We start from the raw sequence: 17,192 nt of genomic DNA on the forward strand, positions 1-17,192 counted from the left end.
TGCACCCTTGCGCTCCAGCCTGGGCAACAAGAGCGAAACTCTGCCTCAAAAAAAAAAAAAAAAAAAAAAAAAAAAAGTAGGGGAGGAAAATCAAGAATCAAGGTTTGGGTTTGTACATGCTGAGTTTGAGATGGCTTGGGGACGTGCATGTGGGGTGTGGATGGGGCAGTTGGGTGTGCGATGTGGGGCCCAGGGCTGCTGTCTGGGTTGAAGCTGTAGATGTGGGAGTCACAGACACGCAGAAGAGCTTGCCCATGGAGGAGGAGAGGCTTAGGCCTGAGACTTGGGGAGCCCCATTGGTTAGTAAGCGGATCAAGAAGAACTTGGACAAATCATAGTGTCCCTCAGCCTCTGTTTCCTTTTCTGTAAAATGGAGATGAAAATCCTAACTCCGCCTATCTTACAGGGTTATGGGGATTAAGGAGGAAGAGGAATGTGGATGCTTTAGAAAGGCAGGATGTCAGTGAACTATGAGCAATTTATTCTTTTCTATGCCAGCGACAGAAATAAAGTGTGTCATAAGTGCCCAGGAGGCAAGTGGCTTCTTGCCTTGTGGAAGGAGTGGCCTGAGCTATCCGTTCTTTGCAAATCCACTTTTTGGCCAAACTCCCTAGACAGGTCATTTTGTGATCTTGTGCCTCAGTGGGCTCCAGCCCCTGTGGCCATCACGCTGTGATGTGGTGCTTCATGATGGGCATAGCTGGAGGAGGGGTCAGATAGTGGCACACAGGGCCCTGAGGTTTTCTCACTCTGTCTGGCAGCAGAGGGTGGGCTGGTGGTCGGTGGGGGTGGGGATGTGACAGCAGGGAGGTCAGGAGACCTGGGCCTGCTGTGCACTCTTTGCTTGGTTCTCCACGGGACCCAAGCGTGTGCTGTCCCCTCTCTGGCCTGAGGTCTGCACTCTGATGGGGTTGGAGTAGATGATCTCTAAGGTCCCATCCCTCATTGATGGTCCTGTACCCACCAAGACTTCTCCCCAGGGTGCGCACACCCAGGTCATGCTGCTGCCTTACCTGTTCACTGTGCTAGTAATGACCTTGAATCAAAACAGTCACTATAATCAGGTATGTGGGGGGCAGGTTCCTTGTTTTCTGTGCATAGTGGTAAGCTCTCATCCCATCTGGGATTTGATTCATCCTAATGGGATACAGTCTACAGTCACAGACCTGCACAGACCTGCTAAGTTGCAAGGAGCTTTCTAGTCTCTTGAGCTTCTCTTCCCATCTTCTCCTTCCATGCTATGCTGGATGGTGTAGCCAATGGCCGTGAAAAGAGATGAGTTTCAGAAAATGCCCGTGTGATGCATGTTCATAGCAGCAAAATTCTGAATTGCAAAAAATGTGGAACCAACTCAAATGCCCATCCATCAATGAGTGGATACAGAGACTGTGGTATATGTATATGATGGAATACTACTCAGCCATAAAAGGGAATGAAGTAATGGCATTTGCAGCAACCTGGATGAGGTCGGAGGCTATTATTGTAAATGAGGTAACTCAGGAATGGAAAAGCAAACATGGGATGTTCTCTCTCATAAGTGGGAGCTAAGCTATAAGGATACAAAGGCGTAAGAAAGATACAATGGACTCTGGGGATTCAGGGGGAAAGGGTGGGAAGGGGGTGAGGGATGGAAGACTACAAATTGGGTTCAACGTATGCTGCTGGGGGGATGGGTGCACCAAAATCTCACAGATCACTAAAGAACTTACTAATGTAACCAAACACCCCCTGTTCCCCAATAACCTATGGGAATAAAACATTAAAAAACAAAAACAAGCCCCAAATTGCCTCTGTGTGTGTGTGTGTGTGTGTGTGTGTGTGTGAGTGTGTGTGAGTGAGTGAGAGAGAGAGAGAGAGAGAGAGAGAGAGAGAGAGACAGAGACAGAGACAGAGACAGAGACAGAGACAGAAAGACCTTAAAGAAGAAAGAGGAGAGGCTGGATGTGGTGGCTCATGCATGTAATCCTGGAACTTTGAGAGGCCAAGATGGGCGGATCAGGAGTTCAAGACTAGCCTGGCCAACATGGTGAAACCCCATCTCTACTAAAAATACAAAAATTGGCTGGGCATGGTGGTGCGTGCCTGTAATTCCAGCTACTTGGGAGGCTGAGGCAAGAGAATTGCTTGAATTGGGACCCGGGAGGTGGAGGTTGCAGTGAGCTGAGATCACAACACTGCAGTTGAGCCTGGGCTACAGAGCGAGACTCCATCTCAGAAGAATTAAAAAAAAAAAAAAAAAAAAAAGAAGAAGAAGAAAGAGGAGAACAAAGATGGTGGATGAGAAGATGAAAGATAAGTCAAATGCAGTTGTTCTGTTCATGGTCTCCAGATGCAGACTGCTTGGGGTCTCCTCCTGGACCCCCATTGGCTATGTAGCCTCTGTGCCTTGCCTTTCCCATCTGTGTGATGGGGACACTGGTCACCTCACCCTCACAGGGGGGTTGTGAAGATGAATTAAGATAATGTTTCAAGTGTCAGGCCTGGCACATCGTCAAGTGTTCAATGAACGTGTGCTATATATAATAGCACATAAAAAGCATTTTGAGAGCCCAGGGAGCTAACTTGGGCAGTACCATCTGCGCAGGATGCCAGATACATCCCTGCTTCCTGCTGTCAGTAGAGATTGCTGACCAGTCGCACAGGCTCAGGAGAAAGGCTGCCTGAGTCCATCTTCCTAGCTGTGACCTGGCCGCCGGGGGTCTCTGCTGCCCCCTCTGCCATATGGAGCTCATGAGCACACGTAGCTCACAGGGTGCTGTGAGGGGTAATTGGGTACACACACACTTGAAGCAATGAGAAGAATGTCTGGTGCGCGAGGAGCACCAGCAAAGCATAGTCATCAGTCCAGCGGAGTGAATCGCTGCTGTCTCTCACGGGGCTTTGGGTTACTGAGGCTGCTGTTTATTAAAGTGCAGGTTGTGACTCATTATTAGGTTGTGAAATTGATGTAGTGGTAGCAACCAGTCCTTAAAGAAATGAACTAGGGGCTAGGCACGGTGGCTCAAGCCTGTAATCCCAGCACTTAGGGAGGCAGAGGTGGGTGGATCACGAGGTCAAGAGATCGAGACCATCTTGGCCAACATGGTGAAACCCTGTCTCTACTGAAAATACAAAACTTAGCTGGGTGTGGTGGTGGGCACCTGTAGTCCCAGCTACTCCAGAGGGTGAGGCAGGAGGATCGCTCAAACCCAGGAGGCAGAGGTTGCAGTGAGCCAAGATTGTGCAATGCACTCCAGCCTGAGTGACAGAGTGAGACTCCATCTCAAAAAAAAAGAAAAAAGCCAGAATGATGGATCTTTTCACTTCTAAAACACTAGTGGGGTAAGGCCTGGCGGACGCCCCTCATGCTGTTCCACTGAGCCTCCTGGGGAGAGCTAAAAAAGCACCATTCACGGGAGGCTCAGAGAAGTTGTGTAACTTGCCCAAGGTCACAGAGTGGAGCACCTCTTGAATTCAGGCCTTTCTATTATTCTAAGTAACAAGCTCGGGACTTGACGTCTGGTCTCCCCACACCTCCCTGGCTCAGGTTCCCTGGTGGGACTGGCGGAAAGGGGAGAGAGGGGAATGGGGAGGAGGGGCACTGTCTGAGGCTGGGAAGGGTGGCTCTGGCCCAGCTCGAGACCCAATATCCTCTTCTGACCTCTGTTTATTCACTTATCAAACCTCTTCTGGGCCTGATCTGGGAAAGGCCCTGTGCTGGAGGGGGTGGGCGGGAGGAGGACACTCTATTTCCAGCCACTTCTTGTGGTGTCCTCAAGCTGTTCACAGTTCAGGGGGAGAAGATGCCGTAACAGAAACCAAGATGAAACAGACCGACAAATAGAGTGGTCACCTCCCCACACAGCAGCCTCGTCCTATATTCCCAGCCTCAGAGAAGGGCAGTCATGTTCGTCCCATCTGCCAGCCAGGACTCCATGCCATCCACAAGACAGCTCTCTTACTTCCCCCGTCCAGGCTGTCCGTAAAAACTGCCAGCTCGGCCAGGTACAGTGGCTCACGCCTGTAATCCCAGTACTTTGGGAGGCTGAGGCGAGTGGATCACCTGAGGTCAGGAGTTCGAGACCAGCCTGACCAACACGGTGAAACCCCGTCTCTACTAAATATAAATAATTAGCCAGGCATGGTGGTGGACACCTGTAATCCCAGCTACTTGGGAGGCTGAGGGAGGAGAATCGCTTGAACCTGGGAGTTGGAGGTTGCAGTGAGCTGAGATCGTGCCACTGCACTCCAGCCTGGGCAACCAAAGCAAAACTCTGCCTCTAAAAAAAAAAAAAAAAAAAAAAGCTGCCAGCTCTCCTGTCAAATACATGTAGAATCAAAGCCTGTCTCAGCCACTTTTCCACTCCAGGGCTTGAGCACCTGCCTTCTGAGCCTGGGGGTTGGCCATGGTCTCCTAACTGGTTTCCCTCTCCTGCAGAAACTGGAGTGATACTGGCAGCCTGGACATCAGACCATGCCTGTCCTCTGCTCAGAACCCTCCTGTGGTGGTCCCATCTCAGGGGAAAGCAGAGGCTCCTGAGTCCTGCCCCCACCCCTTCTCCCATCTGCCTGCCCCTTGTCTGCTTCTCACAGGGCCTCCTGGCTGTTTTGAACCCGGCAGCCTCAGATGCTTTGCACTGGCGGTTCCCTCTGCCTGAGTGCTCTTCCAGGCTATCTGCACCTCCCGAGCACTCCCTCACCTCCTTCAGGTCTCTGCTCCAATGTCACCTTTGCTGCAAGGACTTTCTGACCACCCTGTTGCAAACGGAAGACCTCCCTGGGTGCCCATCTCTCCTCCTCGATTCCTCTTTGTCTTTTGTGCTCATCACTGTGCAATGGGACGCAACAGTGAGCACGGATCCTGGTGATTGCCCACTGAGTGCTCACTGGGCTCCGGGCAGCTGGAAAGAGCTGTCCGACTCTAACTCCCTTAATCCTCATGGCAACGCTAGGAAGATGACAATAAGCATCGTCCCCATTGCAAGGAAACTGAGGCCCAGGGAGGTTCACCAGGAAGTGGCAGAGCCAGATTTGAAGCTTGGAGTTTGCCAAAGCCTGCCTCCTCCCACTGGTGCCCAAGTTCTGTAAAATCACCCCACAAATGCCCCTCGCGTGGGTCCTCCCTGCCATGGCCACCTTCTGCCTCCCTCCTCAGTTCTACTCCACTGTCAGCTACCCCCTGAAACCCTGGCTGCCTATAATCGTCCTCAGGTGGTCAGTGGATCCCTGGGAGGCGTCAAGTCCAGGTACTACTGGGTGTACCTCTCTTGTGTGTGTCGAGGGGAGCTGAGTGGGGACATCATCTTTGCTGAGGGCCCACCTCTCTTCCCCTTGTCTACTTCTGGCTCTGGAGCGTGGCCTGGTGATCCACCCATCGAGACCTATCTGTGTGTGTGTGTGTGCGACCTGTGACATACCCCTTAGAGGGAGTGTGTCAGCGACAGCAGCCAGCCCTGGGCCCCACACCTCCAGCCCCAGGCTCTGAATATGGAGTGGGGAGGCCTGACCGTACCCCCCGCAGTCCTGGACTATGAACGGCCAAAATAGAGTGGATTTTGGGGTCTCGCACACAGTAGGTGCTTAATACATGACTGTGAGAGGAAGCCAAATTCCTCTGATTCCTTTCCTCTTACTCCAAATCACAACACGACAGCTAGGAAATGTCAACGCCCGTCTCCTGGACACAACACGCACACATACACACACACACATAACACACAGGGACCCACATACACACAGACACGTGCAAACACAAAAGTGCTTACACATTCACCCACGGACACTCAGGCGCACAGACATGCAGGTACCAAAAGACAGAACACAGCGCAGACTCATGCCCTCATGCACAAAGACATGGACGCAGGCTGGCATTCAAGATAAGTCACACCCTGTCACCACTGCCTCGTTCCTCACCATGCTCCTCATTCTTTGGTTAATGAGGGAAGAGGATACGGAGGCCACCACAGCAGACGCATCCGATGGGCCCACAGCACTGGTTGGGAAAAACAGTCCAGTCACCATTCATTACTGGGTAAGCCAGTGATAGGTAGGGTGAAGTCCATATTGGTCATGTCTCTATGGAAGCTGGGGTGGCGTCCGGGGCCTCCTATAGCTGTTTCTCAATCCCTGTGGTTCAGGAGAGGCTAGGGGAGTCCTCATATACTCACAGCACTGGGGGTAAGAGTACTATGAGTACTCTTCATCTGTTCATTGATTCACTTGTCCACCAGATATTAATTGGGTGCCTTCCTTCTGCCAGGCCCTCCAAGAGACTTAAGTGTCTTAAGCTTGGCCTGCTGGCTTGAGAGCAGTGAGCCCCGCTGTCCTTGCCACCCCAGGAGATGAGCTCTGAACTGCAGTCCATTCACACCCTTCTGGCATTCTCTGCCACATCACAGCCTCACAATTGGCAGGTGAGCTGTGCAGATGGGTTTGACAGACCTTAACTAGGAGCTGACTCAGGCCCCGCCCACCCCAGGTGCAGCTCAGTTCACCTCCTTGAGCCTAAGCTCCGCCCACCTCCGGGAGCCACCCGCCTACCTCTAGTGAATGGGGGCCCAGCTGTTTTCCTCTGGGAGCCTGTTGCTTGCATTGATCTCGGGGCATTAGACCGCGATTCACTTGTGAGTGTTCACATATTCACCCACCCAGTCACTTCGTTGCTAAGTCATCAGAGTGCTTCTTTGGGTCACATTCCCTGCCATGCCCTTTTCTGGGTGCTTGGGGTGCAGAAATGAATGGGACATAGCTCTACCTTCAAGAAGCTCATAGTCTTTTGGGGATCCTGAGTGTGAACCAGTGAAATTGCAGAAAAGTGTGGTAAGAGTTGAATTGTGGACACAAGTAGGTGCCAGGGAGGCCCCAGGGGAGCTTCTGAATCAGGAGCAGGGGTAGGGAGGAGGGGCAGGGGATCCTTCTAGAAAAATCATCCCTGTCTTCCAGCTTCTCTCAACATCTAGTTAGAACTTTGTAGAGAATGATAGAAACTCACATCTTGCAGCTTTAAAACATTATTTTTGTTGTCCTGCCCAGCATTTTATAGATCAGGGGTCAGCAAACTGCCAAATGGAGACTGCTGCCTGGTGGTGTGAATCAAGTGAAGTGTCTGTGTAACGCAGCCATACATATGCCGCCGTATCGTCAGTGGCTGTAAGGGGAGAGTTGGGTAGACTGTATGGTCCACAGAGCCTAAAATATTCCCCATCTGAGTTTGCCGACCCCTGTTACAGATACTCAAAAAATATTGTTGGATTAAGTCAACTCAAATCAGACCTTCTGAATCCTGCACTGCCAACCCGAATACACGTATTTTGTCCAGGGACACCAAAATGAACCGAATACTCTATGCTCTAAGCTCTTCTTTCTTTGAGAACAAGGATATGGAGGCATTGAGTTGTTAGGAATTGCCACAGAGGATCCTCTGTGTTTCCTTTACTTAACAAAAAGCATTCATTGAGCTCTTATAAGGGCAGCAATGAATGAGACAAGTTTCCTGCCCCCAGGTGCTTGCTGCCTAGCAGATAAAGCATGACATCATTTGAGCTCCACCTGGTGAGCCCTGTGCCCCAGGAGTGTGGCTCCCAGTATGGGGGCTCGGCTTTGCTTGCTGGTTGGCCTCCCCCTTGTCTCTGCCATGCTGTGTCTCCCAAGTTGAGCTGTTTTTCCAAGGGCCCTCCCTGCCAGGCTGTACTCTTCTTGGGAGCAGGGATTGCATCTCCCTCATCCTTCTTGGCCTCCCCAGCACTGAGCGCAGAACCCAGTGCACAGAAGGAGCTCAACCCACATTTATGGCCTGGCTCTTGCAGCCCCAGCCCAGACACAGTCACAGGTGACAGGTCACCACAACCAAATGGCCTTTTGGGAACTTCCAGTTAAGAGCATCATCTTGAGGGAATTCATACAAGGAAATGATGAGCAGGGTATGATATTTTCTCCTTTTAAAAAAGGAATCTATAAATTGCATTGTGTTCCCTCCGTCTCTCTTCCTAGCTGCCTGGCTGACTTCACATTCCATGGGCTTTTCAATGAAACCAGATTCCAGGCTGACCTGAGAGCTGGGCTTGATGTGAGAAGTAATTATTGAAAGAGACAGGGGCAATCTATATAATAAAATGCCTCCTACTTGTTTCATAAAAGTGATCCGAGGGTAATGGCAACCCCTGTGCTGTTGGGGAGGGCCTGGAGCAGAGGCGGGGATGCTCCTGGGAGGAGAGCAAACCTCCTTCCAAAGACACAGCCTGAGACCCTTCAGCTTTGCTGTCCCAGGCGTCAAGGACTCTCAGGCCCTCTCTGGGAAATCCCTTTCTCAGAGAACAGGTAGCCTTGTTAGTTTCTGCTGATACTTGAGACATTTCCTTGGGGCCTCAGAATGCTTTCTCTTGATGATATGTCTCAGGTGGATTTAAGATCGCAGCTGTTACATCAGGATATAACTTTGACTTACTTGACTTGTGGGGGAAGACAAAAATCCCTTTTTTTTTCATTAAAAGTTTCAATCTGGCACTGCCTGGTGGGTTACTTCATCCAATTATTCAAGAAATATTCACTGAGCCCTTATTACATGCCAAGCACTGGGCTGGGAATATAATGGTGAACCATAGGGAGAGTCCACACCCTAGCAGCATTGGGAGATGGTTACTCAAATAGCCAAGGACCCCACCAACATGATAAAGTCCTGTCCTCTAGGAACTCACGCAGAAGGCAGGAAGGACTTCCTGGAGAAGGTGATGGTTTAGCTGAGATCTGGAGGCTGACTGAGTAGTAGGAGTTTGCCAAAGGCAGGGAGGGAAGGGCATTGCGGGCAGAGGGAACAGCATGCATGACGTTCTGTGCTCTGGAAAGGAGAGAGGCTCAGCTTTTTCCTGCTCTCTGCTGTGATGAAGGCCTCTAGGTAGGCCTGTCTTTGACTCTGTGAAGGTTGGAAGGGTAGGGACCACCACCAGGAGGGAGATTAAAAAAGTAGTGTACACTCACGGAGGAAATATTCTGCTGTGTCAGCTTCGTAATCTGCATCCTCTGGGAAGTGATCGATTTGCTTGCACAGACCTTTGAAATTCCCTGCAAAACAAGGGGAGAAGGAGTGCGTGAAACATCACAGTTTCGGGGGCGCTTCGGGCCCACCTGCCTCTTCCTGACTTCTCGTTCTTTGGAAACTCACTCAGCCCTCTCCCTTACCCCTGAAGGAAGGTTTCGCTTTGTCTGTTTGGACATCTGCCTGGTGAATCACAACACACACACGCAGTACTGCGGAGAGGATCTAAAGCTGACAACTTCAAAACGCTGCCTTCTATCCCTGTACCGAGGCTTCTGAGGATTAGCGGAGGCTTGACAGTGGTGGAGGTTTGATTCCGGGCTGGGGACTGCCACAGAGGAGGCTGATGAATGCTCCTCAGCCCGTCTCTGTGCCCCAGCTTGACTGAGAGTCACCCTGCATTTGACATGTGAGAAAGCAGCAGATCGCTTTTTAAAGAGGACACACCCCACATGGATGCTGCCAGACACTGCCACAGCCCTTTAGAAGAGCCTGCGAAACATTTTCCCAGCTGCAATTGCATGGAATTCACCAAACCCAGCCGCCAACGGCTCTGAAATAAACATGGGGATGGGGAGGAGGTTGAGCCCCCTGGGGGCTGGACCGTTGGCCAAGTTCTTGAACTACAACTCATTTTGGTTCTACCACAGGCCTGTGAGAGGGGGATGATCATTCCCATTGTACAGATGAGGAAACTGAGGCTCAGAGAGGGCAAACTATCCGAGTAGGTATTTGTGGCTAGGAAATGATGGAATCAGGGCTCAAACTAGGGTCCTTTTTTTTTTTTTCTTTTTCTTTTTTGAGATGGAGTCTTGCTCTGTCACCCAGGCTGGAGTGCAGTGTCATGATCTTGGCTCACTGCAACCTCTGCCTCCCAGGTTCAAGCAATTCTCTTGTCTCAGCCTCCTGAGTAGCTGGGATTACAGGCATGCACCACCGTGCCCAGCTAATATTTTTATTTTTAGTAGAGATGAGATTCACCAAATTGGTCAGGCTGGTCTTGAGCTCCTGACTTCAGGTGATTCACTCCCCTCAGCCTCCCAAAATGTTGGGATTATAGGTGTGAGCCACCATGCCTGGCCAAACTGACTCTCAACATTTCCTCAGTGCCTGCTGGGAAGGTGAGAACTCGCCCAGGGCAAATCCCAGCACAGTGTCACAGGCAGGTACTCCCCAACATTCACTGCTGAATGAGTGAACTCTTAAATGCAGCCTTTCTAAACACCGATGAGTAGAATAGACCCTACAATCACCAGAGCATTGGCTTCCTGACAGCAGAGACTTTGTTTCATTCACCATCTTATCCCCAGCATCAGCATAGGCACAGCAGATGTCCTTGAGCCTTCTCTGAGTGGAAGAAGGACTGGGTGCCTGCTGGGTCGTATGCACAGTGGGTAAGATGCAGGTTGCACAGCCAGACTGCCTGGGTCCAGCTGTGCCTCACTCAGTGTCTTCACCTGAGAGTGGCGATGACAAGAATTCTTCCCTGGCAGATTGTTGTGGAGGTTAACTAAGCTGATGCATGTTGACTAGTCAGAACAGTGCCTGACACATTTAGGAAGTCCTTGGGGGCATTGATGAGAGAGAGAAGTGAAATTTGACTATGTCCAGTCACTGACATAGTAGGTGGTGTGACCTAATTAATATACCCCTCAATACATGCCGACAATGTATTTCCTTACACAGTTCTGGGACTATGTCTTATAAAGTAGGAGCAGATTCTAGTATGTACTAGAGATATTACTTAGGAATTTTACGGTATAGCCCCCCTACTCTTTTTTTTCTGAAACAGAGTCTTACTCAGTCGCCCAGGCTGGAGTGCAGTGGTGTAATCTTGGCTCACTGCAAACTCTGCCTCCCGAGTTCAAGTGATTCTCCTGCTTCAGCTCCCTGAGTAGCCGGGATTACGGCGCACACCACCACACCTTTTTGTATTTTAGTAGAGGTAGGGTTTCACCATGTTGGCCAGGCTGGTCTCAAACTCCTGACCTCAAATGATCCACCCACCTCAGCCTCCCACAGTGCTGGGATTATAGGCATGAGCCACGGTGCCTGGCCTGGACCTATATATATAATATAGACCTATATATTAGGTTGGTGCAAAAGCAATTGTGGTTTTTGCCAGCAAAAATAATAGTGAAGCCATAATTACTTTTGCACTAACCTCGTAGTATACAGGTATATAGTGTACAAGGATACTTAACTACTGCACAGAAATAGAAACATATAATGGAGAAGAGGAACCCCTGTAAGTACCTTTCACACATGAGCTATCCCTGTACCAAATTCGCCAACTTTCTTGAGTTCTACAAGAAAAACAATTCCCCAGAGCATACTGGAACTTCTGGTCACTCCACTGAAGCTTGGTAGGGCCACTCAAAATGGTCCCATGGGCAGGTGTCTTCTCTGAGTGTTTTGGGTTTTCCGCTTCTTGCTCTCCCCACCCCCATCGTGTCATGACCCCTCTGCCCTCCTGCATCTTGGGGCGTTAAAAGGAAGCCTTGTCCTCTCCCTAGCACTTTATTCCCCTAATCCAAGCACACACCTTTCTCTATGAGAAATGTCTTCATACCAACCGCTAAGAGGATAACACATTCTCCCTACTGTTAAAATTACAAATCAGTGTATTTGAAAAGCACTTTTCGAAGCAGTTTCATTTTTTTTCCATTCAATCTGACAAATATTTCAGTAACCCAGTGTCAGGCGTCTTTACAAGGAATCTGTGCAGGAGTGAGGCTCAGAGAGCGGTACTGACATGCCTCGAGGCGTCCCACAAATTGGGGACAGAGTTCAACCCAGAAGGGCCCCAGCTGCATTCTGGTGGGCCACACCCACTCCTGTTCCCCACAGGTACAGGAACTCACATTCTACGGGAGACTGCTCCTCGGGTCCAAGCCTGAGCCTCACTCATCGTTGGGCTGTGCCTGGCACAGAAGGAGGGCTCAGGAGATGCTAGCAGAGCAGAGAGGCTGTATAAGATAATCAGCAGCTCAGGTCTCCAACTGCCTATTTGACGTCTCCCGGTGGATATTTTCTTTTTCATATGGAGTCTCACTCTGTCACCAGGGCTGGAGTACAGTGGCGCTATCTTGGCTCACTGCAACCTCTGCCTCCCGGGTTCCAGCGATTCTCCTGCCTCAGCCTCCCGAGTAGCTGGGATCACAGGCACCCACCACTGGGCCCAGCTATTTATTTATTTTTATATTTTTAGTAGAGATGGGGTTTCACCATGTTGGCCAAGCTGGTCTCAAACTCCTGACATCATGATTCACCTGTCTCGGCCTCCCAAAGTGCTGAGATTACAGACATGAGCTACTGTGCCTGACCAGATGTTTTAAAGGCACTGAACATGAACTCCTGATCTTTCCCTCCAGCCTGGTGCTCTGGAGTCCCCAGCTAGCTCGGCCAATGCCTCTCCAGGGCTCCCTTGTGCAAGCCCGAGCCTCGTCGTCAGTGCCAACATCTATTTCTTCCTCTTCCCTGCAGGCTTCTTCCATCAGGGAGTCCTGTCTGTGTTAGCTTCTTAGTGTCTCAAACTGGCCTGATGTCTCTGAGACAGCACTGCCCACCACCAGGCCACCATTCCTGCTCCCTGGATGGCTGCCGTGTGGCCTCCCCACTCATCGGTTTGCACCCACTCTTTTCCTTCCCTACAGAGCTATGACAGTGATCCTTTGAACATGCAAATCTGATCATGCCACCTCCAGCTCGGAAACACTCCAGCTCCCCAGTGCTCTCAGGGAAAAGCTCAACATCTCTAACAAAGCCTGACCCCTAACCTCCACCTCTGGCCTCACCTCCCACCCGCCTCCTCCCTCCCTGTACATCTTGGCCTCTTTCCTGCCACACTCCCTCCTACCTCAGGACCTTGGCACATGCTGGTCCTGCTGCCTCATCTCCCACCATGTCCTTTGTTGCCTCTTTCTCCTGACCTCCCTCGGTCTCCCTGCACTGTGCTGCTGGGGTGTCCACCACTAGCTGGCTAGTTCTGGCCACTCTCTGTTGGGGAGATATTAAGGCCTGTATGATACTAGTGAGAATGTTCCAGCAGAGAGGAAAGAAGGAAGGGGCTGGGAGCAGTGGCTCAGGCTTGAGCTTAGGGAAGCTGAAGTAGGAGGATCCCTTGATCTCAGGAGTTTAAGACCACCCAGGGCAATAAGCAAGACCCTATAACTACAGAAAATGAAAGACGAATTAGCTTGGGGTGGTGATATGTGCCTGTGTTCCCAGCTACTTGGGAGGCTGAGGCAGGAGGATCTCTGGAAACCAGGTGTTTGAGGCTGCAGCGAGCTAGGATTGCACCGCCGCACTCCAGTCTGGGTGACAGAGCAAGACTCTGCCTCCAAAATAAAATCAAAATAAACAAGTAAAAGAAGGGAGGACAGAAGGGATGACCTGCAGGGATGCGGAAGTAATACAGGTGCACTGTGCAAGGGATGAGGTCCAGGACACAGTGCAAGGGTGGGCGGTGCTGCGCCAGGAGGGACAGCAGAGCTCGTGGGTGCAGTGCTGGGGATGGGCAGACATGGTGGGAGGGTGTAACACCTTTCTTCTGGTTACTGCTATTTTCCCAACGAAATGGGAAGCAGGATCATACTGAGAGTGAGGATGTGGAGGAAGGGTTGGGGATTGGAGGACAGAGGGAGGGAAGCAAGCATGCGAGAGAGTGGACCAGGCTGTGGAGTGTGTGTGTTGGTGGCTTGAGGGTCACTTCTGAGATTCTGTGGTTTTCTGCGGCCACATTCAGGGCGTGGGTGCAGTTAGTTGGAAAGTTTCCTCTAACCAGGAGGAGGTTCGTGAAGTGAGTACAAGAAGGAGAGGGTGGAAAGGGAGAGATTTTGAGGATGGATCACAGACTCTAAGCTGGGTAAACAGGAAAATGAGGACTGGAAGGGCAAGTGAGGCAGTGCTAAGGCGGGGCTGGGGGTGGATCGGGGAGGGCAGTCAGTGCATTGGCGCCTGCGGTAGGGGTGGGGTCAAAGCATTGTCGAAATGGGGGTGCATGGGAGTGAGCTGCAAGGGTGGCATGTGGTGGCCAGAGAGTGGGATGTCAAAGACAGACAGTGGAGGGCATGTGGATATTGGAGATGCCAAGGTCAAGGGTAAGACCACGAATGAGGGTGGCTCAGGGCAGGTGGAGGTAGGGGTGATATTCAAGTATGCAGTAACTGGAAAGGCCGTCCAAATTAATATATAAGGCAAAAGTAAAACGTTCACTCTATTTTCTATATACACCAAGTATATATTAAGAAACTGCCTACCCAGTTAAAATTTGAAGGGCAAATGATTCATCAAATGATTCTAATAAGCCCCAAATCACTGATTGGTTTTTAGAAATTAATGGTGTGATCTTTTGATGATGAGGCTGTAATGAGCTAAATGATGGCCTGACTGGACCATGCTTTAACACAGGGAACCATACCAGATGCTACCCAACCTTTCCTGTTAGAGTAAGGGTCGTTCCATCTCAGCAAGTGCAGAATCTTCTCCTAACATGTCCTCTACTGTTTGACTGGAGGACCTCTCCGTGCTCAGCAGCCCCAGGAGGCGAGGGCCGGGAATAGGAAGGTAGTGGGAGGCGGTGTGGGGTGCAGATGCTCTCATCGGCAGGGCAGCGATGTGCGCCCAGCCTGGCCCAGTCCCACCAGTCATGGCCAGCAGGGAGACTCTGCTTCTCTTACCCCCACCCTTGGGGTGGGCCTTGGAGCTTGTAGAACCTGAGGACAGAGCTGAGTTCTCAACCCAGCCTTGGGGAGCGAGGAGAGGAGATGGAGCCTTGATCCTAGCCCCCATCTCTTCTCTCTGCCTGGCCCAACCCAGGAGCCACCCTTGCCTGTGTCAGCTTCCCCAAACATAGTAGGACTGATCGGTATGACAGTATTCCAATATTTAGCAACCAGTGAGGCAGTAGGGGCACACTCAGATGGGAGTGAAGGGGTCAAGGCCAGGGGCTGGAGGGGCTGCTTGCCTGGCTGTGGAATCTCCAAGGATGACAACAGGAGCAGCACTGGAGGCAGAGGCAGTGAGCCAGTGCTCAGCTCCCCAAGGACTGCATGGCGGTGGGCACGAGGGAGTTGGACAGGTAGGCTGGGATGTGTTTCACAGAGGCAGGGAGTTTAGGGAGAAGGTAGGGAAATGGACTGGAAATGTTGATGAGGCCCAGGGAGGCCTGGGGTGTGGGCAATAATACACTCTCGGCAGAGTTTGCAGGGGTGGTGGTGTCCTTCCGGGAGAGCCAGGTTTCCATCAGAGCAAGGACAGAATGGGGGGATTCTGCTGGCACTGGGACCTAAATTCCAGAAGACACCACGGCAGGGATTGAGGAGGGTGGGGAGTTAGAGATCGGTCAGATCAGGGACACACGTAACTGAGGGACAAGTGATGAGTAGGGAGGAGTGATGGGGTAAACTGGGATACAGGTCACTGTGAGATTGGCCCCAGTGCCTCCAGTGCCAATGATTCAGTGAGGGTCCCCAGGAGCACTGGGAACTCAGCGGAGCCTAGATTCAGTCTGGGCTGTGAGAGGGGAGGGGTACTAGCAGCACTCAAGCATTATTAGTGGAATTTGAACTTTGTGGGACATCTTCATCAACAGGCATCATTCCAGTGAGTGGAGAGTTGTGGAATCTCATTTCCCCAAGGGCAGCCTAGGGTTCCATTGTATTTCCTTCTGGGTGGTGGTAATCCAGCCCAGGGGTTGTGATGGCTTCAGCCACAGATGGATCCAGGTGCTCCAAAATCTGGTGCCTCTTTCCATCTCTGACTTTCCTCCCAACTGGCTTCATTCCTAGGCAGCCTCTCTCCCTATGGTAGAGACTAAGGGCCAAGTGCCTGGGACTGGGATGGTAGAGGGAAATCTAATCTCTGCCTTCCAGGCTCACATTCTAGCGGGCAAAGACAGACAGTACAGAGTGTACTAGAGTGCAATATTTCACATGCTATATTAGGAGATATGAGGCCTTATGGCAGCACAATGGTTCAGCTATCATTTATGGAGCACCAACTGTATGCCATGCTCTGTGCAACCTGCTGAGAACATAGAGGGGGAAAATATACTTTCTGTCCTCAAGGAACTTGCAGTCTGTGGTGGCACACAGAAAACACACGCTGTGGTGTAGAGAATATGTGTGATGATGGAGGAGATCGGAGCGTGTCTGGGGCATACAAGACGTGCCCAGGCTTGGGAGTGTGTGGGTGACACAGGCCTCCTGAGAAGGAGCAGGTGGCTGAGCTGACACAAAGTGGAGGGGTTAGTTTGGTGAAGTAGGGAGGGGTCTGGGTGTGTGCATATGTGTGTATTTTTTTCTGTGTGTGTGTGGCTGTGTGTGTGTGCGCATGGATGTATGTGTCTGTGCATGTGCATGTGTGTTTGTATATCTGTGTGTAGATGGGTGTGTGTCTGTGTCTGCATGGGTGTGTGGATTTGTGTGTGTGTGCGCTTTCATGGGTGTGTGTGCATGTGCGTGTGTGTTCATGGGTGTGTGTCTGGGCTGCATGGGTGTGTGTGCATGCATGCTTGTGTTCATGGGTATGTGTGTCTCTGCATGGGTGTGTGTTTGCATGTGCATGTGTGTTTGTGTGTGTGTACATGGGTGTGTGTATATGTCTGTGTCTGCATGTGTGTGCATGTGTGTGTCTGTGTGTACATGGGTGTATGTGTCTGCATGGGTGTGCATGTGTGTGTGTGTCTGTGTGTACATGGCTGTGTGTGTGTCTGTGTCTGTGCATGGGTGTGTGTGTAGGCATGATGAGGAAGTGGCGGAGGGGTGAGGAGGGCTTTCTAGCAAGAGCAGTCAGGGAAGTGCGGGATGCCGGAGGGAACAAACTGTCCCAGGGAGTGGGAGAAGGTTTCCCAAAGCAGAGTTGAGAGGAACAGGACTTGAGAGAAGGCCTGAAGCCAGAAGTGTGTGGGCTGGCTCGCCCCTGCTCTAGGGAGCTCATCACCAGTGTCTTCCCAGCTCTCGTTAGCAGTTCGAAATCAGCCATGGTAGGAGTATTCACACCATGGGAACGGCGAATGCTACAAACCAAGGTCCCCACCTCCCACCCAGGGAGCTGGTTCTTAAACATTTACCGGCACACCACTGGATGTTGGGTGATCCTGTGTGAGGGGTCAGCTAGTACAAAGATGTGACAAATTGGTGGGATTGGAGATTTGCAAAAGGATTGGTTCCATCAGAAG

The 17,192-nt window shown here is 51.2% G+C and overlaps 1 protein-coding gene across 3 annotated transcripts in view; it reads right to left on the bottom strand.

Moving 5' to 3' along the window:
• Positions 1-17,192, bottom strand: part of CACNG2 (calcium voltage-gated channel auxiliary subunit gamma 2) — a 140,557-nt gene that overhangs the window by 15,013 nt on the left and 108,352 nt on the right. For all 3 annotated transcript variants that reach the window (XM_078339844.1, XM_078339837.1, XM_035271525.3), the window contains one exon: positions 8,953-9,036. In XM_078339844.1, coding sequence (XP_078195970.1) covers positions 8,953-9,036 — 84 coding nt within the window. The remainder of the gene's footprint in view (positions 1-8,952; positions 9,037-17,192) is intronic.

The sequence above is a fragment of the Callithrix jacchus genome, chromosome 1 (assembly GCF_049354715.1).
Source record: "Callithrix jacchus isolate 240 chromosome 1, calJac240_pri, whole genome shotgun sequence".
Classification (NCBI taxonomy): domain Eukaryota; kingdom Metazoa; phylum Chordata; class Mammalia; order Primates; family Cebidae; genus Callithrix; species Callithrix jacchus.